At 52.4% G+C, this 27,021-nt stretch overlaps 1 protein-coding gene across 6 annotated transcripts in view; it reads right to left on the reverse strand.

The window, feature by feature from the left end:
- DISP1 (dispatched RND transporter family member 1) overlaps positions 1-27,021 on the reverse strand; it is a 155,991-nt gene that overhangs the window by 24,701 nt on the left and 104,269 nt on the right. For 3 of the 6 annotated variants that reach the window (XM_038586420.1, XM_038586418.1, XM_038586419.1), the window contains one exon: positions 10,035-10,527. The exons of the other annotated variants lie outside the window; for them this stretch is intronic. In XM_038586420.1, the coding sequence (XP_038442348.1) occupies positions 10,035-10,527 (493 nt within the window). The remainder of the gene's footprint in view (positions 1-10,034; positions 10,528-27,021) is intronic. 6 annotated transcript variants of the gene reach the window in all.

Genomic DNA, 27,021 nt, shown 5'->3' on the forward strand with positions numbered 1-27,021 from the left:
GGCTTGGGGTGCTACTCCGGCATCTCTAGCTTGACCAGAGGTCCGGTTAGTGAACGAACCGCAGAGGCGATCGGAGGCCTTCAGCTCTGCAGTGACGGCACAGCCCGCAGCACAGCGCGGAACACAGGTCCTGGAGGAGATCCAGGGCCCTCGGCTCGTTCAGGACGGCTTCCTGACGGGACACGTGCATTAGCCCCGAAGGCAGAACTTACAGCAAGACTCCCACGGGTTTCCTAGAACGAGGCTACTTCCCACCAAGGGAGCTCACGTTCACTTCTGAGTAACTGAGCGTGTCAAGTTCCCCCGAACCCGACATATGTCTCAGGGTGAGGGATCCTCGAAGGAAAGGCTTACATACGTAGACTCTCTCGTGTCAGAAACGTCACAAACACCCCCTTCTGTTCCTTTTCCCTGACCCTTAATCTGGCTCTTCCATCTGGAAAACTTAAATCTTTTTATAATATTGGCTTACTTCCATCGTAAGACCTCTGGCAGAGGGATGGAAAAGATGCATTTCTGTCTCCCAAAGGAGGGCGGTTTTCCCAGCGTTACTAAGTAATTCCTTTGTCATCTCTTCTCCACCCTAAAAGCCCCAAATTCACTACTGGTTGAGTAGAAGACACAGTTTCTCTTCTCAAGCACCAAAATAGGAAGATGGGCGGCCGACAGACAAGAGCAGTAAGCACACAAGCAAGGATGTGACCGTGTCAGGTTCTCAATAAAAACCCAGCTGCTGGGAACTGTGGTTTGTTCCCTTCAGATCCAGGGAAACATGTTTATACACACACAGAAGGGGACGACTCAGGGTCACAAGGTCCCGGGTAAAGCCGCGCATCCGCCCCATGCCTTCCACTGCATCACCAAGAACCTAAGAATTACTGAGGTAGGGTCCCAGCCTTTTCCCTTTACAGGAAAGGAAATGTCAGCTTCTCCAGCCCCTCACCTCATCCCCATTGCACGCAGCCCTTTCGTCGGAGGCACAATGCCCAAGGGTCCGGCCTGATGGATCTCCACCTACCACTCAGGCGGGACCAGGGCCTGCCCAGCTCCCCTGCAGGCTCGCTGCTGCCCCCTCGGGTCAATAACCATATCCTGCGCCCAGAGGTACACAACCTTCACTTCTCTCACCAGAGAGTAGTTTTGCTTAAAGCATCACCTTTTTTTTTTTTTTTTTTAAGATAGCTAAAGAGATAAGTTTACGGTCAAACAGAATCAAATTCTGGTTAGCTCAAATTTAGGAAAATATATAAAAATGAAGCCCTGGTCACATTTAAATGAGTGGCCCATAGATGCGTCTTCGTGGATCCTTTGCCTCTGATAAGCAGCACAACTTCACTGATCAAGGATATTCTTGGTTCTGTTTTCTGTCATTATGCTACTTTTCAATAGGGTTTTTTTTTTTTTTAAAGATTTTATTCATTCATTCATGAGAGACAGAGAGAGAGAGAGAGAGAGAGGCAGAGACACAGGCCGAGGGAGAAGCAGGCTCCATGCAGGGAGCCCGATGTGGGACTCGATCCCAGGACCCTGGGGTCACGCCCTGAGCCGGAGGCAGACACTCAACTGCTGAGCCACCCAGGTGTCCCTGAATAGGGTATTTTTAAAAATCCATATTGTTCTGCTTCTTCATATTTCAGTTTCTTCCAAAATTCATGCTCTCGCCTAAGTCAATGATATCCGGTTACGACAAGTTATGCTTATGAGTCTAATTAACAAAGGTGCACGGGCTCCCGCTGAAGGTTTCTAAGTGCTCTCCTCGGACTCTTCGGTAGAATATTCAAAGCAAGATGTCTCACACGCTACCGTGAATACAGAGACACCCCTCGCATGAGAGACAAGGCAGGAAGCGGGGATCTGAGCGGGGCGAGGGAGGAGGCCATCCCTGCCTCCCCACCTGGAAATCCTCCTGCAGCTCCGGGCCAATCATCCATGTTTCTCGGGCTCCCCAGTGTGCTCCGTGATCTCACGTGCGAGCCCGCGTGGTGCTTACGACACAGCAAGGACGCAGGGACTGGTTGTGGAACCTCCGCTGACATGAGAACAACCCATTCCCTGATGCTGGAGCAGCAGAGGCCAGCAAGGAGAAGCTTCGCGCCAGAGACCAGGGCTCAACTGCAAGCCCCACGCCCTGTAACCACCTAGTCTCTGCAACCCCACTTTGTTTCAAACCACGCTTTTCTTCATCTGTAAATGGAAATGAGCAGTAGCTCTGAGTTCCTTGGGCTGTTTTCAGGATTAAATCGGGGAGCGTGTGTAAAACGCCGCACAAGTTCTGGTATACAGGAAGGGTTCAACAAAACCATTAATATTGTTGTAAATTCGAGACTTTATGTCACTAAAATCCATTTTCTTTGCCAAAGACACAGGCACAATGCACAACCAAGTCCCATCTCATAATTCTGAAAGAATTTTGTTCACTCATGCATTTGCTCAAGACTACTATTCACTATTTTGGAATACTTTAGAATATTTGTAATAGTGATAAAACTTACTACTAAAATTCTTAGAAAGGTGATTTTGTTATGACATTACATAAAGGAGATATTCATGTGAGAGCAGAATAAAAAATAATTTAAATATTATGTAATCTAAATTACAATGCAGATAGGAAACTAAATATTTTTTTAATTTTTTTTTATTTTTTTAAATAAATTTATTTTTTATTGGTGTTCAATTTGCCAACATATAGAATAACACCCAGTGCTCATCCCGTCAAGTGCCCCCCTCAGTGCCCGTCACCCAGTCACCCCCCACCCAACTCCCCTTCCCCACCCCTAGTTCGTTTCCCAGAGTTAGGAGTCTCTCATGTTCTGTCTCCCTTTCTGGTATTTCCCACTCATTTTTTTTCTCCTTTCCCCTTTATTCCCTTTCACTATATTCTTAATTTTGCACATGACAAGACATATTCAAGTACGTCATGAACACAGAAGCCATCAGTAGCTGATTATATTTCCACAGAAAGCCCATGTCCATAAGAGAGAAAGGGAGACATTGTCTCCTTGACGATGGTCTTCATTTCCCCACATCTTCACACCCTGGTGGCATGTGTGACATGCACATGAGTGTACTCTACATTTTACAGACTTAATTCACAATGGGAGATACTTGCTTTTCTTTCTTTTTTTTAAATATTTAATTTATTTATTAATGAGAGAGAGAGAGAGAGGCAGAGACACAGACAGAGGGAGAAGCAGGCTCCATGTAGGGAGCCCGATGTGGGACTTGATCCCGGGACCCTGAGGTCATCACGACCTGAGCCAAAGGCAGACGCTCAACCGCTGAGCCATCAGGGGCCCCGAATTGCTTTCCTTTTAAATTTAAAGAGAGGGTCATAGGTCTGTTACTTTAATTAATGAAAAATAAAATATTTAACTCAGAAACTATGTGACACTACAATCATATTTCACACCATGTTGAATTTACATCTAAGATACATCTAGACGCCTGATTTCTACCTGTAATAACACATGTCCACACTTTCAACATACGGGTTTTGTATTCTCTTTATGACTGACAGGAAAAGCCAGCGTACGGGAGAAAATAAAGTATGTTTTCTGAAATGACCGACCAACTAAAATGTCTGATTATGGGCAATCCTGCTGCTGAGCCTCCTTTGCTGTCTTTCACTTCTACCCACGTCAAAGCCCACAGAAGCACTCAGTGGCTACGGGTCAGCTGAGAAAATCCCACCTCCAACCTAGCTTTTTTTTTTTTTAATTTATTTATTCATGAGAGACACAGAAAGAGGCAGAGACACAGGCAGAGGGAGAAACAGGCTCCATGCAGGGAGCCTGATGTGGGACGCGATCCTGGAACTCCAGGATCATGCCCTGAGCCAAAGGTAGGCACTAAACTGCTGAGCCACCCAGGATCCCCCAACCTAGCTATTAAATAATTTGCAGTCCCCCCCCCCCCCAAACATTAAGAATTTTGCAGAGATTCAGCAGACACAACTATAGCAACGTGTGCATTTTGAAGAACACATTTAAAAATCCCTATGCCAGGATCCCTGGGTGGCTCAGTGGTTTAGCGCTGCCTTCAGCCCAGGGTGTGATCCTGGAGTCCCGGGATCGAGTCCCGTGTCGGGCTCCCTGCATGGAGCCTGCTTCTCCCTCCTCCTGTGTCTCTGCCTCTCTCTCTCTCTGTGTCTATCATGATTAAATAAATAAATCTTTAAAAAAAATTCCTATGCCAACTGAATCAAAACCTGCTGGCAGAAGGGGACTGCCGGACACGCACGGTCGTCCATCAGGTGGGGATGCGGGACGGCGAGACCAGTGGCCTCCATCGGTGACTGGGCCTGGTGACCCGTGGAGACATTTCTACGTGATGTTCCAAAAGGAAAGTGTGTTTTGTGCATAATATACGTGATCCTCTGTCCCACTCAGACTCAAAGCCCAAGGGAGAGGTGAGTAATAATCACTAATGAGAGAACCAAGAAAAGCTCACAGAAAGCCAGCAAAACCTTATTAAACCTCACTGAGTTAGGAGCATGGAATGCTGGACTCAAGTCTGAAATCCTGAAGCCACAACACTTGCCAGACGCTAACGCTGCTCGCGTACAACGTGTTTTGGGGGAAGAAGGTGAGGGTAAGAAGGTACAATAAGGAAAAAAAAAACAACCCCATGGCTACAGCGTGGAGCTCAGTGTGGGCCTAAGTCCGTGTGTGAGGGGGACGTTTCAGCAATCAGATGACACGTGAGCAGCACGTCTCCTCGGGCTGCTTCACGACGGAGCAGTTTTATTTGCTGGCGGCCGACGGCTGGCAACTACAAAGTCCTGGGCGGATAATACCCAAGAAGTAAAGTCCCGGAGGGACCCCAGAATTATCTAAGTCTCATGATATCTTGGTGGAGACAAAGGCACGGCCCACCATCCACCAGGTTGCTGTGCGCGTGGCCGAGCTGCAGAAGGGCCGCGTCAGCTCACCCCACCACTCTCACCCGGTCTGTCTGGCCACACCTGTGCTGAGCTGCCCCCTTCCCTCCTGCACAAGCACGTGCCCCCCAGGACCCCCGAGCCGGGCTGAGGCAGAGTGAAAGCTGCGTCTCAGGACGGGGGCGGCGGACCCAGGTGACCCAGCGAGCGAACGCTCTGGCTGTGCACGCTTGCTCTACCGGGCACGCAGACTCGCGCTCGCAAGCAGCAGATGGCTCACGTCCCGTAGAAACCTCGGGCCTGAGCCTCACGCCACCCGGTGATGGTCGGAGCCCTGGCTCGGGGGACACGGGAATAGGAACGATGGGACCACCTAGCTCAGCAGATCCACACAGGGCAAGGAACCCCACTTGGCCCGGACCTCCTCTCTGGGCTCACAGAACAGGTGAACCAAGAAGAGCCCCAGCGCCTACTAGGGCTCACGCACCGTCTGCGGGATTCACTCTTACGAGGTGCACGAACGTCCAGGAGGGGCCGGAGCCACACAGACACAGCTTATTCTGGCAACGCCCCAGAGCCACGGCTCTCACCCCCCAACGGTAGGACCCAGCTCGGGAGCTGCGAGGAGGGCCTGGTCCCTGCATCGCCTGCGTCTGTTTGTGAAGGAGTCTCGGATTTGTTTTAAGTCAGAAACCAACACATTTGCGGGGAGATTTAAAGAACAGAAGGAGCTATCCCCCCAAATAGACTCAAACGACAATAAAAAAAGAATGGGGGCAGCCCGGGTGGCTCAGTGGCTGAGCATCTGCCTTCAGCCCAGGGTGTGACCCCAGGGTCCCGGGATCAAGTCCTGAGTCGGGCTCCCTGCATGGAGCCTGCTTCTGCCTCTGCTTGCGTCTCTGCCTCTCTCTCTGGGTCTCATGAATAAATAAATAAAAATCTAAAAAAAAAAAAAAAAAAAAAAGTGTTTTTCAGGAAAACAAACTGTGGAGTCTCCCCCCACCACTTGGGAAATATCTTAGTATGTTAGACCAATGGCTCCTGATTTTCAGTATCAAATTATCAGGCCATAAAACTAAGCTCTGCAGGAGAAGGACTCGATGGATGCTCGGTTCTTGATTAGCGCGTTGAACAATTCATTTCTCAGTGTTCGCTAAATGCCAGGCACCGTACTGGGCCCTAGAGACACACGTAGTACCAGCAACTGGTTCAGGGCAAGGTCGGGGAACCAAAGAAGGAGACGTATCCGCCTGCCCACGAGCCTGACGTCCAGGGCTCTGACCTCCCACGGGCCTGACCTCCAGGGGCCTGACCTCCAGGGACCTGACCTCCAGGGGCCTGACCTCCCACGGACCTGACCTCCCACGGCCTGACCTCCCAGGACCTGACCTCCCAGGACCCTGACCCTCCCAGGGGACCTGACCTCCCAGGGCCTGACTTCCCAGGGTCCTGACCTCCCACAGACCTGACCTCCCAGGACCTAACCTCCCATGGCCTGACCTCCCAGGGGCCTGACCTCCAGGGACCTGACTTCCCAGGGGCCTGACCTCCAGGGACCTGATCTCCCAGGACCCTGACCCTCCCAGGGGACCTGACCTCCCAGGGCCTGACTTCCCAGGGGCCTGACCTCCCAGGACCTGACCTCCAAGGACCCTGACCCTCCCAGGGGACCTGACCTCCCAGCGCCTGACTTCCCAGGGGCCTGACCTCCTTTGGTCTGACCTCCCAGGGACATGACCTCCCAGGACCCTGACCCTCCCAGGACCCTGACCCTCACAGGGGACCTGACCTCCCATGGCCTGACCTCCCAGGGGCCTGACCTCTAGGGACCTGACCTCCGTGGCCTGACCTCCAGGGCCTGACCGCCCAGGGACCTGACCTCCAGGGACCTGACTTCCCAGGGGCCTGACCTCCAGGGATCTGACTTCCCAGGGGCCTGACCTCCAGGGACCTGACCTCCCATGGCCTGACCTCTCAGGGCCTGACTTCCCAGGGCCTGACCTCCAGGGGCCTGACCTCCAGGGCCTGACCGCCCACAGGCCTGACTTCCCAGGGGCCTCGTGCCCCCAGTGCAGGGAGCACTCGCAGTGACCCTCCATCCGCGAAGCCACCTTTAGGGAAGTAAAAGAACCATCACAGGGTCCCTGTAACGATAACAAGTTGGACTTGCCAAGCGCCCCCGACAGAGACCTTGGCCACAGTCACCAACAGCTCTTGGCAACAGCAAAGGTAACTTCGCTAGAGCCTGGATTGGGATCTGTCTGCTGCTGGGAGACTCCCTGTGGGGTGTGTCCTAACACCATGACCTTCCCGGTTCAGAGACAGCGAGGACACCCCAAACCAGCGCCCCTGGACTGCGAGAGGCTCCAGAGGGGCACCTGCCAGACCTGCAGGGCTGGGCTCAGCATCAGGAATACCCCCCACCCCCCATCCCGCTTGCTGCTCGCCTCCTTAGGCTGGTGGGTTTGCAAGGGATCCCCTAGCCTCCCCTCCTCTCCCTTCCCCATGCCCCGTCCCTGCTCCCCTTCCCTCCCCATGCCCCGTCCCCTGCTCCTAGAAACAAACTAGAAGCTTTAAAACAAGATCTCAGTAAATTACTCAGTATTTGGTGATAAATGGAATCAAAGTAGGATATACTCTGATCCTTGCAGGGATCTTAATTTTTATCAATGAAAAGATTAACATAAGGTCACAAAGCAGAAAGGCACACAGGTGACTGATACAGGGAATCTTCTAGAGAAACGCGCTGGAGAGGCCAGGAGGGGAGGAAACAGAAACTACCATATAAAAGGTTGAGAAAAGAGAGAAGCGTCAACAGGCCAGGATAAAACCACACTTTCTCCTCGACTGACCCTTTAAAACACTCTATGGTTTAAGTGTTTTATCAACAAAACTCTAAAAAACTAACCAGCACAGCAGCCAGGCGGGCCCGTTTGTGGCGCAGGTACAGAGGCAAGTGTGCCAACTGCTCGCGCCTGCAAGTGACGTCCCTGCACCCGCAGCCGCTCGGCAACACGGTTTCGGGGCTACGGCTGGCTTTTCTGTCTCCCTTCCTCCCTTGCAGCTCTGTGCAGGCCACACGTCCCCCCCTTGTTCAGAATTACATCTGTGATGCCTGGCACACCTAAGTACTGCTAATAATACAAATACGGAAATGTATAAAATAGGGAAGTAGCTTTGGCAACACACATTTTACACGGACGTGTGTGGTACACACGGATGTGAACAGACCACCCCTTACAGGCTCTAGGTCTGTTATTAATAGTGGATCAAATGGCTCCAATTCTTTAGAAAAAAATTCTAAAAATGAAAATTTTCCATTGTAACATTCCACTTTTTTCTACAACTTTTCTTGATGTACAAATAGGACGTTTTTACCAGTTTTTTTTAATGCCCTTCTGTTTATTTTATTTCTCATTGAAGATTTTATTTACTTATTTATTTATTTATTTATTTATTTATTTATTTATTTATTTATTTTTTTTTTTTATTTTATTATTTTTTTTAATTTATTTTAGAGACAGTGAGTGAGCAGGAGGGATGGAGAGGGAGACAGAGGATCGCAAGCCGACTCACACTGAGGGTGCAGCTTGGTGCAGGGCTGGGCCCCACGACCCTGAGATCGTGACCTGAGCCGAAACCAGGGGTCAGCGCTCAGCCGACCGAGCCACCCGGGCACCCCAGCTATAGGTACATGGGACTCTCGTCCCTTGAAGAACAGGTTTCTGAGAAATGCTAAGCTAAAGTCTTGAAAATATTCACACGCCTGCACATCAAAAGAATTGGTACCTGTCCGTAGTTTTAATATTTTCTGAAGGTTTTTAAGGGCGGGATCAGCCTCACAGGGTAGCGCAGTCTACCCTCACGCCCGCTAAAGCATCGATGTCGACCACGTCGTTTCAAAGTCAACTGCTCACGCGGCTTAACTCCAGGTGGAAGGAGCCTAGGGCTGGTCACCCAGCACAGCGCAGTCAGCAGGCCTGAGAGGGGCCGGGGGGCGCCCTGCCTCTAGTTCTGTGACTGAAGGACTCTCACCCGACGTGCAAAATGTATTAGGGCCTGAGAAGACCTGCTGCCGAGGAAGGCCCCAGCACGCGGTCCTGCTGCCCTCCCCAGCCCTCTCTTCCTTGCTTCAGAACACGGGAACCGAGGGCAGCGGCGGCCGCAGCTGGGTGAGGTCTGGAGCGCCCGTCATTGAGTCCCCACCCGGAGCTGAGCCCCTGTGAACGCGGTAACTGGCATCGAGCATAGACTAGTCTCGATGGGAGCCACTCTGCGAGCACCATGAAGTCAGCACGGTGACAAATATGTCACCACACTAGGTGGCAGGAGGGGACGTTCTCCGTCACCCCAGAAAGAGGCGTCCCAAGTGGGCCGCAGTGTGGTCTACACGGGGGTCAACGCCGAGCAAAGCCTAGCTCGGGCCGGTGCATCTCCCCGTGTGGACACTACACCCCACTAGAAAAGGGGCGTGCGCCCCTCGCTCATGCGAAGCACGTCACCCAGAGCGTGCACTGAGCCTTGTCTCCACCAAGCACTTAGCAGTTCAGAGGTCGCGGCCACGCGGTTCGCCCCAGCGCACGGGAACAGGCAGGGGACAGCGGGAGGCGTGCCGGGGACGGCAGCGGCCACACCACGCATGCCCTGCGCCTCTCGGGCGGCCGACCCAACAGTGCTTCAGCAAATGTGCCCCCCCGGTCTGGGCTGGGGAGCCATCGGTCCCGCCTGTGGGGAAGTCTGTTCCCAACATGCCCAAGGGTCACCCAAACCGCAGAATCAGAGCCTGCACACATGGGTCCCCGAGCGGGACCCCAAGGAGGCGACTGGTTCATGATTCCTTGTCACCAATGGCTGGTGACCGCCAAGCTCGTGTCTGGGACACATGTGCTCCCACAGGCAGTACAGGGACCGCTGGCAAGAGAAGCCCCACTGAGCTTGGGGAGCCGAGGCCACGTGGACAGCCAAGGCTGGCAGGCGGGGAGCCCGTGAGGGTCTGCCTGACCCAGAGCCCACCGACAGCAGGTCCCCGGGATGTCATGCGCATCTGGCTTTCCTCCTCTGGCCCACTGGGCCTCCTCCCCTTGGGCACAGCAACCAAGTGGCGGCCGTGGGCGGGTTGCGTTGGGCCCGGGTGAGCGGGGCCGCGGGGACTCACCTGGGCTGGTGTGGGCGGCGGCCAGGCCATGGGGGATGCGGGCACAGGGGCGGAGAGGGCTGGAGGCAGCACGCAGTCTGGTACACGGGCGAGTGGCCGGGACCCAGGGCGGCAGCACACTCCATGCGGGGCTGCATGCAGCACGGGCCCGGAGCAGCCGGCGTGGCCGGGCAGGCCTCGTGGGGGCGGCTTTGGGCCACCAGGGGCGGGCGCAACGGGCCCGGGCGGCAGCACTGGGCCAACATCGCAGGCGCTCCCTGGGGCTGGTCCACGGGCAGAAAGGAGGACTTCACTGCGCCATTGACTTGCAGGCCCCCATTCGGACTCCCTTTTGCCCCTGGTGCCTCTCTGGGTGTGAGCTCCTGGGTGGCGGGGTCCCCGTCACAGGGCGGGAGGGCACCGGGGGCGGGAGCACTGGTAGCGATGCCGCTGTTGCTCAGAACCACAGAACCGCTGTTGCCAGTGCTCACAGCCATGCTCCAATTCCTTGGCCCTAAGAGAGAAAATGATACAAAACCAGCCAGTGACAGTGGGCAAGCAGCTATGCAGACATGACAGGAAAGCTGGGGACAGGAGTCGAGGGAGTGGGGGAAGCCCAGCGGCCGCTGCAAGGGGCCCGGTGGGTCCGCGGTGCCTGGGCCGTGGCGCTCCTGCCCTCGGTGCACCTGTGAGCCGCCGTCCCCACTGTGCCTCCCCGTCCTCGGTGTGGAGTACAGGGTAAGACTTAGCGCATCGTAGGACTGGAAGGTGGCAGAGGGCGCCAACGCTGCCCTTCGACCCTCCACCCGGGAGTGGGGTGTTAGGAGCCACCATGATGGCAGTGAGTTGTGTAGGTTAAAATAATTTGAATGATCTTCAGAATGTCTCATGTGTTAGAAAAATCTCAAGAAAATCTATTTCCACTAAGTCATTCAGGTTGTAGACAACAGACAAAAATAAATAAATAAAAAGTAATAAGCTAAGAATTGTCATGACTAAGATAACAGACGTCAACGTTTTTTCCCCTCAACCAATCAATATAATGCTTCAGAAAATGAACAAACACGCCATAAAAGTTGCTAAGAACTTATTACTTTGTCTTCTGTGTTATGTAGCATTGCTCTCACTTGACAAAAATAATAGTATGAATAGGAATTTGCTTGAAATGAGATTTTAAATTTTAATTTTTTTTTTCTTTGAGCCTCAGTTCTTCCTAGGTATTAATCAGGATAATAATCAATGTCCATCTCATAGGACCACTATGAGAATGTAAAAATTTTCTGTCAACCATTAAGGGCTTAGAGGAGGGAGGAAAACCTCCAGGCTCATTTTACGAGGCTGGCGTTAACCTGACGCTGCAAGGAAAGAGAACTACAGGCCAGTTTTCCTGATGAATAGAGTGGCAAAAATCCCGAATACAACATTAGCATGCTGAGTTCAACAGTACATTAGAAGGATCACACACTGTGCTCACGTGGGATTTACTGCAGGGATGCAAGGATGGTTCAACACTCGTGCATCAGTCAACGTGACCCACTTTAATAGAATGAGGGACAAAAGTTATATGGAAATCCCAACAGATGTAGAAAAAAGCATTTGACAAAATTCAACGTCCATTTATGGTAAGAACCCTCAGCAAAGTGTTGTCGAGGGAATGTACCTTAACCCAGTAAAGACCACATATGACAAACCATCTGCGAATATCCTTGATATTCTCCTGAAAGTTTCTCCTTTACCATCAGGAACAGAAAAAGGAGGCAGCCCGGGTGGCTCAGCGGTTTAGTGCCGCCTTCATCCCAGGGCGGGATCCTGGAGACCTGGGACCGAGTCCCACGTCGGGCTCCCTGCAGGGAGCCTGCTTCTCCCTCTGCCTGCATCTCTGTGCCCCCCTCTCTCTCTCTCTCTCTCTCTCTCTCTCTCTGTCTCTCATGAATAAATAAATAAAATCTTTAAAAAAAGGAAGAATATAAAAAGTGCTTCCTAGCTTTAAAGCCAAAATTCTGCTTTAAACCAGGAGGTGAGACACCTGAAGCTTAGAGGAAACGGTGTGGGTGGATCTGAGTTTGAACGCTGACTCTACTACTTTCTACCTTTGAGAACGGGGCCGGATTATTGACACTCTTACTGTCTCCACATCTTGGTTCTTTTTAGAGCTAAATTCCAAATGCAAATGAGCACAACTGTGCCAGAGAGCAATATGGCACCATTAATAAGAAGTTTAAATGCCCCTGTCCCTTGATCCACAGCACTACTGGGAATTTAGCTTTTGGATACACTCGAACAGTGTGTGGAGATACACGCACAGACGAAGATGTTCCAGACCGCACCGCTGTCTGGAACTTTCCAGCGGAAAGTGGAAACAATCTAAAAATGCCACCAACCGTGGACTTGAATTCTGCCGTAGCCGTATTGGGCATTCCACACAATAAAAAAGAACGAGTCACGTGGGCTGTGCTACTTCCCTACGGGACGAAGTCCAAAGTACATCTTTATGTGTAAACAGAGCCCAGCTACGGGACAGCCTACGCGGGACGAATGCATTTCATTAAACAGGAGAGAGAGACACGTATTATGGTTGGGGCACACATGATTGTCAGAAGGGCATAAAAAATGGTAAGATTGCTTCCTGCTGGGGAGTTGGACTGGGAATTTTGGAGAAGACTTTTCACATCTCATTTTCTGTACCATGTACGACTTTTGCTACAATTGTGTCTTCTTCATAGTCATAAAATACTAATAAAACAACATATAAAGTCTCCAGCACAGTGACTGATAGTGCACGAAGGTAATTATCATTAAAATGTAAGAACAGAAACAGTTATCTTACCTCAAGGGTATCGGGGGAATGGTTTTAGGACCTCTGAAGTGTATCTGCTGTTGCAATCACAGCCACACAATAGCCTGAATAACTGGATGGAGCAGGAAATGAAAGCCAAGCTAAGGAGCTAGAACCGACGCACAGAGTGCGCGGGAAGGGTTTCTGTGTCTGATCTCACTGCCGCCGGGGATTTCTGGAAACACACGTGACCAACTGTTGGACCAAAGCTACCTGTGGACCGGGACCAGTTCCGAGTTCCGCACGTGGCGGGCAGGCAGTGTGGACGCTGCAGAGACCCCTCGGCCCCGTCTCCTCGCGGAGAGAAGAGTCGTCGAGCTCACGCGATCACAGGGATCACACGAGTACCTCTTGCCCTGGCTCGGGGCCCAGGAAACTCATGGCTTTAGAGCGATAGAATGTATAATTACGTGCAATACACACTAATAGCATAATTAAGTGTAATAATCTAGTAACACGTATTTTCATAATATATGGAAATTACATTTAAAAGACAAGAGCTAGTCCTCATGGGACATACTATGGTATAACCACAGCAGGGCTGCTGAGTTATGAAAGTCTCATTCATCTTATTCGCCTTATTCCGAATAGTTGAGGACACAGGGTCCTAAGGGATGCAGCCAAGCTCCTGGGGCGCAGGGGCGTGGGGAGCGGCTGCGAAAGCCCCGCAGGGGCCACCTGGCACTGCAGGTTAGGATTGCGCGCGGCCGGAATCTGTGAAGGTAAGATCTAAATGTCATGTTGAGGAGAATCCCCGGGCCTGTTCCCCTGGCCGCCAGGACCCCACACGGCGGAGCGCACTGGCAGGAGACGCGCGGCCCCAAGGCCACCGATGGCCACGCAGGGCCTTCCCCACGCAGGACCCCCCTCGACTTGACCCTCCGGAAAGCAGGTGTAGGGGCATCACCGGTCGGCTTTGCTAAAGAGAACTGGGGGCACAGACTCCAGGGCCGACGCCACGGGTTTGGGGCTTTCCGCTAAAGGGCTGTCTGCAAGCTCGATCACGTCATCGCATCCCCATCAGCAAACTCAACAGTGGGCGGCCAGATGGGATCCCTTGCGTGGTCCCATGCTGCAGCCGGTCCCCTTCAGGAGAGCGACACTCTCCTCACACCCCGCACAGTTCCACTAAGGAAAACCCCAAACACCCAGTGCTTCTCAAACGCAAGGGTCACTTGGGGACGTTGCTAAAGTGCAGATTCCGATCCAGTCCACCTGCAGGGGTGCAACGGCCAGTGCCGGGAACACACCTGGTGCAGCAGGGCATGGGCAGCGACCCGCGGAGGAGGCCGCCGGAGGGTCCGGCCTCGTTACGGCAACACCGTTAAAGCAGCGTGGACACGACAGGCAGGGGCAGGATAAGAGTGACAGAAATAAGGGGCTCTGGGCAACCCGGGTGGCTCAGTGGTTTAGTGCCGCCTTCAGCCCAGGGCATGACCCTGGAGACCCGGGGTCGAGTCCCCGGTCGGGCTCCCTGCATGGAGCCTGCTTCTCCTTCTGCCTGTGTCTCTGCCTCTCTCTCTCTGTCTCCTCTCTGTGTGTCTCTCATGAATAAATAAAAAAATAAAATCTTAAAAAAAATAAACCCATAAAAAAAAAAAAGAAATAAGGGGCTCCTGTTCTGCAGAGGAGAGAAAGTGCCCCATCTGCCCGGCAGAGGTTCCAGTTGGCAGCTAAGCTTACGTACAGCCCACCGGTGTCGGGGCATGGAAACAACCCGCAGACCTCAGTCATGCTAGCGGACTAACGAGTGCGACTAGAGCACCGCGTCCACTTAGCTGGGGGGACTGTCTTCTTCCCTCAAGACTCAAGGGGATCGAGGTAGTTTCTCACACCAGGTATAAGGGTCTGGGGAAAACCTGTATCCACTGCTTGTCAAATGTGTTGAAACATGAAATCATCCCCTCAAGCTGCTTGAAGCTCGTCCCTAACGATGGCTCGTCCCCAATCACTGGCAGCAAGCCGACCTACTAATACGTGGTGCTGCGGCCACAGAAGCGGGCGCTCAGTGGCCTGCAGAAGCCAGGCGCTTCCCCTGAAAGGGCCGTTGGAGCTGTTTTTAGCATCTCACGGAGTCTAGCACTTTCCTTACAATACCTCTTTGTAGACATTCCTAAACCCACCGCAGGGAACCTGAGGGTTCCAAGGACGGAGGTGGGACCCACGTGGATCCCAGGATTAGGATCTGGCCTCAGGCCCGCCTGCCTCCAACCTCAGGACGCCTCCAGGCCAGAGCCCGGTCCCCCAGCGTTTGCAGGACCACCGCAGGCTGTTAGTACAAAATCCAGTTTGCAGGGCTGCATGAAAAATAGCCTCCGAATTCAGGATTTCCCAAGATAGTTCTGAACGGCACAACGCAGCATCCAAGAGTGTCAGAGACATGATTTCACTGAATTTAGAAGTCGCTTTCCATCCGTGCAAACCTGAAAAGCAAGGCAAGGAGCTGAGCGTCGGTGTCACGCACTGTTTGGACAGTTTCGAAACGTGATTGTGACCTGACAGCAAAATCTGCACCTTTAGTCAAAGAGTCAGATCCTGTTAGGGAACTGAAATGGCTGGTCTTGTAAGGAGATGTGATCTTCTCCCCTTCTGAGACAAATGAAACGTTCTTATTTTTCAGTTTGTGAACTTTCTACCCCTAATCGCTCCTTCAACAAGAACACTCTGTGATATCTTCACTTAATCACTGGTGAGGACTGCATGTGTTGCAAAGAACTACACAAAAATAAGGTAATGTGGGCAGCTCGGGGGGCTCAGGGGTGGAGAGCAGCCTTCGGCTCAGGGCGTGACCCCGGGGTCCCAGGATCAAGTCCCACGTTGGGCTCCCTGCATGGAGCCCGCTTCTCCCTCTGCCTGTGTCTCTGCCTCTCTCTCTGTGTGTGTGTGTGTGTCTCATGAATAGATAAGTAAAATCTTAAAAAAAAAAATAATAAGGTAATGTGGCTGTTGTTCCCCTTTCTCATAAATGCCATAACTGCAGTCATCCTCCCCGGGAGACAGCGGTGCACCTCGAGCACCTGTACCCCAGCCCACATTCTGTGGGAGCCCGCCGGGCCCAGGATGCTCTCCCTGCACCATGAAAAAGCAAACTGACTGAATCCGAGAAATCTGACAGTCACAGGGTCACTATTCTTTTACAATGAAAGCTATTTTCCTTTTTTTTTTTTTGAAAGCTATTTTCTATTAAATTCATATTATCAAGAAGGTAGTTTTTTTTTTAAGAAGGTAGTTTTGACTTCCGATAACAAACACCATCCTCTGAAAACGAAATCTAATACTTTCATACGACCTCTTTTCATGCACAGACTCTATACTGATCAAGACCTCAACAAACTGTAAACGTGCAATGTTTCACTTGTACGACCTCTCGTGGTATTCACAGGCGGCTTGGTGATATGCAGGAAGAAAGCGGCCTGACAAAATTTCCCTCCCAGATTCGCAACCAAAAAATATAAAAGTTCAATGACCTTTGGAAGATCTTACGGTGTCACAGCAAGTCGGAAAACCGATGCTGGGAAGAAAGCAGCGCTATCGCCGGCTGTGGGTTTGGCTGTCAAAGCAGAGACACCCCGACCCTGGCCGGGGCCCCGCGGGCCCTCCTGGCTGCAGACCCAGCGACCTCACTGTGCTCCTTTGTATGTGCAAGGTGCCTGGGGTAGCAGGTCTACCCGGGAAGAGCAGCGTAAAATAGCGCTCATCGTTTACATCCGGGATAAGTGATAGTCAAGAGCATCGTTTCAGCATCGACACTCGTCTTCCCAAATTCCTCTTCCACAGGCACTACGGCTGTGTTGCCGTCATGAGGACAGTTCGCCCGCAAACTTACCAGCCTGCGCCCCACGCGCCACAACCCCCCATGCTCACGACAGCGCCGCCTCCAAACATCCACGCCCTTGGTAAGAAAAGTTTCTTATATTCTGAGTTTCACGGTCACGTGAGCCCACGGGTATAACGAAGCACATGTAAAATAAGACCGGTGGAGTTTTCTATAATTATTCACATCCATCAAAGGTCTCTCAAACACGTTCTGGAAAGCCGTCCGATAAGTGTTCACCTAACCCAGGCGCCAGCCACGCCATCGTCTGGACTCTGCCTCGGAGGGAATGTAATAAATACAACAAGTATTCACTAAATTACAGGCCTGTTACAGCACTCAAGCCTTCCAGTGCAGTGAAATTGCTTTAGTAATAAATATTTTTTAAAAAATTACATCTCTTTAGTAATAAATATTTAAAAAAAAATTACAGGCCAAGGGCCTGGCCACAGAGGTTCTGATTGAATTCATATTGTAAAGGTCTGTGCTCATTAGCATCTTTAAAACTCCTCAGTCGATTCCAGTGTGCGGCCAGGGCTGCGAATCACCGATTTATTTACTTTATTAATCAACGCCGACCAAGTTGCAAGAGCAACCGCCACTCGAAATGCACAACGTGCAGAAAGACGCTGCTCTCTACTAAAACACGGAACGGACGCTCCGTGTCAGACGAGCCCCAGAGCGTTTAGATCCTCTTACGTCTCTTCCTGCTCCAGTGAAGAGCACTTTCGAGGTTGTGAGGGCGGGACAGGGTGCAGGCAGGAAGAGCCTTCCCGGCACAGTCTGGGAGACAGCCTGCAGAGGTCACACGCGGTGACGCTGCGAAAACCAAAACGTGGCACCGCGTGGTCCCAGACCTGAGGATCAGCCCACTCAAGTTTAGGGTACAGCCAATTTGACTAATGAGTTTACTTAACCCTCAAGAAAAATTATGTCCCCAGCCCGTTGTCAATCTTCAAAATGAAGTCCCAAGTCGCCGTATTTTTTTTTTTTTAAAGACTTATTTATTCACGAGAGAGGGAGAGACGCAGGCAGAGGGAGGCTCCATGCAGGGAGCTGACGCGGTACTCGATCCCGGGACCCCGGGGTCACAACCTGGGCCGAAGGCAGATGCTCAACCGCTGAGCCACCCAGGCACCCCTCAAGCCCTTGTATTAAAAGAGCATGTTCTCTGAACTCTTGTACCAAAAAAAGAATAAATAAATAGAAAGAAAGAAAACAAAAGAAAGGGAAAAAGAAGGAAAAGAAAACGACTGCATTTTAAGCATCTTAAATGTTCCAATTCTCAGACCAGAGAGGCTTCAGACGCCAGGCCTGCATCTCGCCTCACACCCCGACAAGTAAGAACCCCAGGACGCTCTGGTAATGAGTAGCCCCCCCACCCCCCCACGTGATAGGTCTACACTGAGGCCATAAGATTCCATCTGAAACTACTACCTCCAGTAAAACCCTGAAACGGGCAACTCCGCACCCAGCGATCTGTCTGCAGCTCTTCCCCAGCGAAAACAGGATCGTGTTCGGGCTTCACTGATGTGCTGAGCGGGTCCCAGGGGCGCCTCAAGACCCCGGGAATGTTAATCCCTCTCTCATCCCAGAAACTCAAACTGAGCAGCGCAAAGGAAAAACATGCCACGGAGATAAATCAAATCAAGAAAATCCTACTCCCACATAGTGTGAGGCGGAGGAATGTGAGAGAATTTTTCAGACGTCTTCCCCGACGTCGAAACGGAGATCAATCAGCACAGAGGACTTGAGGTCATTTGGGTCAGACGGTGACAGTGTTGGGTTTTAACATCACCCTCAGGACTACGGAAGGTCTCCCCACAAATGCTCAGCGTCCGGTAGCCAGCTCCGCCCCCACCATTCTGGGAAGTCTGAGCAGCAGCAAATCCAGTTTCTGAGAGCAATGCCCCAAAACGGGCTGTCGCCGAGGGCAGCCAACGGTGGCGCAGGGCACCCTTCACATTTTTCAGTTAAACAGGTGAATGTCCTTCTTCAGCAAGCATTTATTTATTACATGGCTACTGTGTCTGCAGCAAACGCCCTTCTCGGGGCCCACATGCATGCACCTGCAGGGTATGAGCCCGCGTGCTGCTAAGTCGGCGAAGCACAGAAACCAAGACGGAGCGAACAAAGGCTGCCCTCTTTCCAGTTGTGCTTCTCGAAGTTTTGCTTTAGTTCCTTTGTTTTGTATTTTTCCCAAGAAGACTGACAGGCTAAGCACCCCGTGTGTCCAATCCTAAACACCCACGTGTATTTTCTGTGGTCGCGTGGGACCGGGACCAGTCACTGGGAAAGACCAGGCCGTGTTCACAGGGCCCAGGCTGCCGGCACTCCGGGCCTCGGGCAAGGCGCTCCCACCAGACCCCGCAGGCACCGGGCGGCTGTGTGCAACCTGCTGGCACGGGGCTCCTACCAGAGGCCAGCAAGGGCTGACCGGCTCAGGGTGGACTGCAGAGACCCTGGAGCAGGTTCAAATGTTGGGCGAATCAGTGCTAGGACACGCGTCGTTTTCCGGATGGCACAAGGTCAACATGTGTTTTCTAAGCTGTTTTGTCAGTCCAGCTTTCAGACGCTTACATTTTTCATGATCAGTGCAAACAGTTCATGCTCACAGTCCTACAATTTACATCCGTGATGGAAGCTACATGAAGCGTGCAAGATGCATGAAAATACTCCTGCCTTATTTGTGTGAACGAGAACAGGAAGCTACAAATGAAGCATAATCCAATAAAAAGTGTCCTAATGTTTAAGATCAGCAATGAAAGCATTTGGTCTAATTGGAGCTGTAACGTCTAAAAATAAATGACATAATGCAGAGAGATCACGTATGTTCACACTTTAAGAAGCACCAACGTGCCGCGGACATTAAATCCACGGGAAGCAGTGACTCCACCGACCGCAAGTGAAACACGCACTAGTTGGGAGTTTATTTACATAGTTTAGTGACTTCTGAGGCTTCAAAGAAAACTTGAGCTTCCTTAATTATAAATACTATCATAAAAAATAAACTTCTGGTGGGTAAGAAGGATATATTTCATTCTTTTTCTTTCAATAAGAATATCTGTTAGAGAAAACTATACCAAATTGCAAAGCGGGCTCTCAATGTCTTGCAATATCACCAAAGAAACTCATTGAGGGTCAGTGATTTGCAAGAAATACCCCAGTTTTCATAAAGTTTTTATCTGCTTAATTTCTTTTCTTTTTTTTTCTGCTTAATTTCTTTAAAATTTACATTTTACTCTCAGACATACAAATATTTCACAAGTTGAAACAGTATGCAATTTCCTGCCAGCAGCATATAAATTATCCACTTCAAGCAAAAGCAAACACGGCAGGAATAAGATTGATGTTGTTTAAGGTACAAACTTGCAACGAGCAGCAAACAAGTGAGAGGGCTCACGCAGTGGGATGAATCCAGACAACGATGTTGAGCTACAATCATCAAACTTGCTAAGATATTAAGACCGAACCATCCCCAAGGCTGGGAAGGACCGAAGTGCTATCTCTACGACAGCACCATATGCCCACGTACCAAATTAATACACGCACGCCTTAAATGTCCACAACGGTAAATGTCAAATGTATTCAATAAAAAAGAAAACGTGTGCGTGCGGCCCACATGTTCTGACTTTTACTTGGTGAAGTAAATCAACGACCGTGAGACCATCTCGAGCACGGCTGGAGGACTGGAGGACACACACGGCCTGTGCTGCACACGGTCATCGCTGCGGGACGGACTTGCTGCGGGGGCGTGGGTCTCCGTCGAGATCTTCCCCAGACTCCTGTCCGTACAGGTCAGAAGATGCTAATGTTTTACCCTCTTCTTACAACATCTAATTACACAAGTAATTAAACTAATTCCTAGGGTTCTACACCTATTTTTCTACCAGCTGAGGAGAGAAGCACATGTTTTCAAAATCCTCTCATTTAGAGGCTAAAGAAGACTCTCAAAGCACGAAGCAACATAAACTACCTCAAAACTGGAGGTTTCCTCCCGACTTACTAAAGAAAGAACATTTTAATAAACCCAAGAAATGGCTGGACCTCACGGTGTTAGATCAAAATTCAAATAAACTTCCTAAGATTCTAACGCATTAAGATGCCATCCAAAGTTCAAACCAAAACCTGTGAGCAGAAATTTTAAATTCGATCCTAGAAGCAGAGAACAAAACTGTTTTTAAGTAAACTCTCAAGACCCCAAATTCACACACACGGAAGCATGAGTAAATGTGTTACCTCCGTGTGCAGGGCAGCGAGTCTGGCTGGGGCCTGGCTGGTTGGCGCTACTCTGAAGCCCGCTGGGAGCTGCAGGGGTGGGGAGCTCCGGGGTGGGGAGCTCCTAGGCGGGGAGCAGCAGGGGTGGGGTGCAGCAGGGGTGGGGAGCAGCAGGGGTGGGGAGCAGCAGGGGCGGGGAGCTGCAGGAGCGGAGCGGGGAGCTGCAGAGGTGGGGAGCAGCAGGGCTGGGGAGCTGCAGGGTTGGGGAGCGGCAGAGGTGGGGAGCGGCAGGGGTGGGGTGCGGCAGGGGTGGGGTGTAGCAGGGGTGGGGTGCAGCAGGGGTGAGGAGCAGCAGGGGTGGGGTGCAGCAGGGGTGGGAGCTGCAGGAGCGGGGAGCTGCAGGGGTGGGGAGCAGCAGGGGCGGGGAGCTCCGGGGTGGGGAGCTGCAGAGGTAGGGAGTGGCAGAGGTAGGGAGTGGCAGGGGTGGGGTGCAGCAGGGGTGAGGAGCTGCAGGAGCGGGGAGCTCCAGGTAGGGAGCTGCAGAGGTAGGGAGCAGCAGTGGTGGGGAGTGGTAGGGCTAGGGTGCAGCAGGGGCGGGGAGCGGCAGAGGTGGGGAGTGGCAGGGGTGGGGTGCAGCAGGGGTGGGGTGCGGCAGGGGCGGGGTGCAGCAGGGGTGGGGTGCAGCAGGAGCAGGGAGCTGCAGGGGTGGGGAGCAGCCCGGGAGGTGCAGTCTGGCGGAGGGCAGGCCTGCAGCTGGGCCTCCCGTAGGCCAGGGCCGGGGGTGGGAGCTCAGCAGGGGCAGGGCAGGGGCAGGGGTCTGAGAGCAGAGCAAGCCGGGAGCAGGAGCCAGCAGCGATGCCAGCACAGGGCAGGGTGGCGCAGCCAGGATATGAGGGCGGCCGCATGTCGTTTCTAGCCTTTTCCTGCTCGGACGCGGAAACTGCAACAAGGACTGTTTTCAGTTAGAACCTCCTTTGATCTTTGGGATTCAAAGTTACTCAGCAGATGGAGGCCTGTGAGCGGGTGTCGCGGGTGTCGCAGGTCAGCTGACCCCAGGGCCGGGTCGGGCTCCTGACATGCAGGGGACCGCATTTAAACTGACCAAATAAACACCGACCCGTGTTTATTTCCAAGTTCCGGGATTCTTATGTCTTTTCACAAATGGCTCTTGAGTCCCTGCTTTTAGGGCAGAATGTGAAAGGTTCTTAAGAGACAGAGTCCTCTTTATTAAAGAGGAAAGCATTGTTTAAAGCAGTTCTGAGGGTTTCCCTTCAGTTTTTCTAAGCGGACCAGCCCTTCGTTAAAGGACCCGGACAATACTGTTTATAGACATGCAGCCTTGATGATGCCGTTATTTAAAATTCCACACCCACAGCGAAAAAACCCTTGTAAATACCCTACATCTGCAGACAAACACTTTCCGTTTACATCCGCTGGCAAAGAAGTCACGATTTATTGAATCCGAGAACCCTAACCCTTCACTAACACTTGTCTAATAATAAAGTGTGTAAACAACCCTTTTAACAGGCTGTACAAAGACAGCACTTTCAAAATTGAAGAAGTTAAGCCGAAAACACAAGTAATCAAAGAAAAAACAGATAGCATTGGACTTCATTAAGATAAGGAGACTTTTGTACGGGACCGAGCACTATGGGGAAGGTGCGGACGGACAGCCCGCGGAGGGGGGGGGAGACACCTGCGCATCGGGGATCCGAGAGCCTCGTGTCCACAGCAACAAACACCCAACGATAAGGACAAGCAACAGGGGACACCAAACGAGGTGACGCCTGGTCTTAAAAATGAGCGGTTTTCTCTACTTAGTGTCATGTTTTCACAATTTCTGTGCGTTTCGTTGGCGATTCCACTGTTTAAAACGGCCCCGAAGCCAGCACGCGCTGCTGCCTGTGGCTGGTAGGTCCCGAGGCGGGAGGCGCCTCACCAGGAACCGCGGCCTTAGCTACGCGAGCGTCGAGTCCAAGTTCGCACGAACAAGGAAACGCAGACACGGCTCATCCACACACCTGCACCCCGGCCTCATGGCAAGACCGTTGGTGACCGCCGGCGGCCACCGGGACGAACGCAAGACGTACACACGCACTCGCACCCACCCCCAGTGCGAAGGACGGACGGTGCACACAACACGCACGAACCTGGGAAATGTGACGCTGGAAGCCCAGACACGAAGGGTCGCGCGTCCGTTCCAGGCACGGGGACATCCCTGGAGTCGGGACGCTGCTGCGTGGTCACCAGGGGCACATTCAGTGCCTGAAATCGTAGGGTGCGCACATTCCACGCCCACCGAATGCTGTACGACCAAAAAAACTCCAAAAGAGAAATAATTCAGATGAAAACGAAGTTATTTTTATCGTTGTTTGATGGTGTGACCAGGACTTTGGTTTAGTTTATTACAGCAGCTAATCCCCGTGCATCGTGCATGGCCAACAAATCCTAAAGGCTCCAGGGCTGTTGCTCCCCTGAATTTCCCCGAGAAACCCTGCAGACCATTAGGGTGCCCTAGAAGCCAAACACCTCAGCTCTCCAGCTCGTGAGCTCCAAACTCCTGCTCGCAGTTTTAACCAAGTCACTGATTTCTGTAATTACTTGGTTGAGACCGTCGGTCCCGTCAGCCTGGACACTTAGAAGGGGCCCCGTCTGGCCCCGAGGACCGCAGCCCACTCTGCACAGGACAAGCGGCCCAGCTCTGCGCCCGCCCTGATCCTCCACGGACGGTGCAGAGGCCAAGCGAGTGCTAAGGGCTTGAGCGTCCGACGTTCTCGGGACTCACAGCCCGTGCTCCGGGGATGGCACCCTGGAGGTCCTTTCTCCTGCGCCAGAGGGACGCGGCATGGGCCAGGTCGGTGGCAGCAGCCAGCAGGCAGATCGGGCCCTCGGTCCCAGGAGGCGGGGGCGGATGTGCCGATGAGCTCGCCCGTCCATGGGGCCTCGGGTCGGGAACGTCGAAGCCGCCGTGCGTGCCGTCCCGGTGGGAGGAGGCAGAGCGGGCTCTGGGGCAGCCAGCTGCCGCCCGTCGTCGCGGCCGGGCCCGGGGTCACAGCTCCCAGCCAGCTCCGTGACCCGCACTGTGGCCCTCGCCGCGACCCCGGGTCCACACAACCCACGCAGCGCCCCGCAGGCCCCTCCCGGCTCTGAGTTCAGTTCTCACGAACTCGGGGATCACCGTGCAAGGACGAGGACGTGTCCGTTGCACTCTTGACACCCACGGGGAGCGAGCCCGCCGCGGCGGCCTCCTGCGCTCCCCTCACAGCCCACAGCGCCTTCCGGAACCCCGCTTCTTGTTCACGAGTCTGACACCCTGTACCCCTCCTCTGTGCCGGCTCCTTCCTCGCTTGCTTGCAAGGCCGTTCACGTCCCCCAGCCCGGGAGGCGCCGGGGGCCTGCTGGTCCTCCCCTCCCGGCGGGACGGGCCCCCCGACCCTCCTCTGCCCTGCCCCCCAGACACAAGACCATCCTTCAGAAGCGAGAGCCGCCACCCGTCCTTCCTGATACTCGCTTCTTTGCCCCCTACGGCCCCCGGCAAGGCTCCCTTCTCCCGGTCGGTCTCCACTATGCTGACGTCCCGTGGAGACCAGACGATCCCATTTTTCTGGAGGAGCCTCGCCATTGTCTTGTTCCGAATCTTAGCGACGCTCGGCTCTTGTCGGCTCGGTCTCCTGTGACGTCGCCTTTAACTTCTTTTCTTTTTTAAAATATTTTATTTATTGATTTGAAAGAGAGACAGAGGGAGCGGGCGGAGCAGGGAGCCTGACATGGGCCTGATCCCGGGTCTCCAGGGTCACACCCCGCTCACCCACTGAGCCCCCCAGGCGTCCCTGACCTTTTTTTCTGCAGCCCCTGCAGTCTCAGGACATTTCAGTATATGTGTCCTGCCAGCAGCTCAAATTCAACGATCGAGAATATAGTCGTCCCCTTGACCTGTGGGGACACGGGCAAGCCTGAGACCGCAGACAGTACTGGACCCTCCGGAACCGTCCCTGCAACACCTGCTAGGCTGCAGCCTCAGGTATAGACGGAGCCCGGGGGGGATGAACGACCCTACACACAATGCACGGCCATGGCCACAAGGGGCTGCGGTAACTGCGTGGACGTGGCCTCTCCCTCTGAACCCCTGACGTCCGCCCTCACCTACCTCCCGTGACGGGGCAGGCGGTGTGTGGGGTGCAGGACACAGGCCCCTGACGCTCCGGCCACGTCAGCAGGTCATCGCCTCCAGACGGCGGCTGACCGAGCCCGTGGGAAGTGCAACCCGGGAAGGGGGAGCTCCTGTATAATTATCGCGTCATCCTCAGCCTCTCGAGCATCCTGTTTATCCTCTTAGTCACTTAAAACCCCAAACTTTAACTTAAATAAGTATCTCTTGAACACGTGTGCAGTGCCACGTCCTGAGCCTCGGCTGGCTGCCTGCCTGGGCCCCATACCCCTGTGTCCCCGAGACCCCAAGACCCTGAGACCCTGAGACCCCAAGACCCCATCCCTGTGAGCTGCCATGCGCGCCCCCTCCTTCCCGGGTGGCACGGCCCTCGGCCAAGCTCACCCACATTTCCGCTTCAGGCAACACGGAGCTCCCAGACTCACCATCATTTCTATGCCTCTTCCACCCTCTTTTTTTTTCTCTCTCTCTTCCACCCTCTTAATCTACACCTGACCCCACAGACTCTATTACTATCATCCCCCCCAATGCGTGGCACGTACCTGACAAATATTTATTGGAAAGAATGATGTCTTACAGCTGTCGCCGTCGTATTCTCCGTTTGTCACGTCACTGCTACGTTGTTAAGGAGAATAAATGTGGTTTTGGAATGCAATGCAAAAGAAAACTTGGCATACAGAATCTTACTTTTTTTTTTTTTTTCTGATTTCTGTGGGCCCCAAGGACCACGCCCGCTGCGGTTATGGGGAAGAAACAGCCAAGATCCAATATATTTTAAGCATGACTGCAATGTGTGGCACTACTGTCTGCTTATAAATTGGGAGCATTAAACTGCTGCTGAATCATAAGAAATACCAGCGATCGGCTTTTCACACTTTTATCCAGACCAGGGGAGGTCGCTCCAGCAGCTAGCATGCAAGCTTCCTCTTGGGACGCTTTAAAAGCTTAATTTTGTTTTGTTTCTAAGGTAGAGCGGCTCCTCCGCGGGACGCACGCGGGATGTGTCATGCGTTAGGGGAGGAGCCGTGGCCCGGGGCTGATAGTCTCGCATCAAAAAAAAGCTGGAACATTTCAGCCATAACAAAATAGCTTAGATTGTGGATCATCTGAGAATATAATCGTGTCATGCACGATGATTTAAAGGTGGAGTTTAACACACCCATGGGCTCTGGGGAGTTCCCCAAATTTTTGGTTTGTGATATAGGATTTCAAAGGAAGATAACTTCACTTTCACAGTAGGTTCTCCCAGCACGAGATATACTCCCAGAATGGAGACCCCTGTGTCCTGACTCTTGATCTAATTGCAATACTATTCTAAGGGTTTCAGTTGTGCTGCGACCAAATAAATCTAAATAAATCTAAATGAATGTGGTATGCATAGGTTAAGAGTGGGGTTATGACTAATAAATCGAAAATTATTAGGGGCCAGACTTCTAATGTTTATGGAGAAAGTTACACTTGCTTTCTGTATGTCATGAAGTAAAAACACAGGCAAATTAATTTTCCAAAAGTCAGACCTTGCAGGAAAACAGAAGTGTCCCTCGCCTACAGACACCTGCTGTCGCTGCAGAGGACTCCCGCTGAGGGGCCCGATGACACGCTGCTGACATAGCTGCACAGAGGAAAGTAAGGGAGAATCCTGGTCCCATTGATTCATACTTTTTGTAACAGTGGTAATATTATTTTTGGCACGCAAGGACCAAAACGACCCAAACCCTGACAGAGTACGGCACTGGGGCCTCTGCATTTCCCAAAAGCAGTGGGGAGTGGTTTCCTACGTGGAAAACACTCCTCAGTGGTTCAGAAGTTCAAATAGTCTAAAATGATGAAACTCATGCCATGTCTGGCTTCAGAGAGTAGTTTGTACAGAAGAAAGTTCTGGGACTTGCCCCTAACAGGATAAGAAATGGGTTAATAACAGAGGAAGAGGGAGGAGGACAGTCATTCACATCATAATCCCAGAGGCCTCCAC

The sequence above is a fragment of the Canis lupus genome, chromosome 38 (genome assembly GCF_011100685.1).
Source record: "Canis lupus familiaris isolate Mischka breed German Shepherd chromosome 38, alternate assembly UU_Cfam_GSD_1.0, whole genome shotgun sequence".
NCBI classification, from domain to species: Eukaryota; Metazoa; Chordata; class Mammalia; order Carnivora; family Canidae; genus Canis; species Canis lupus.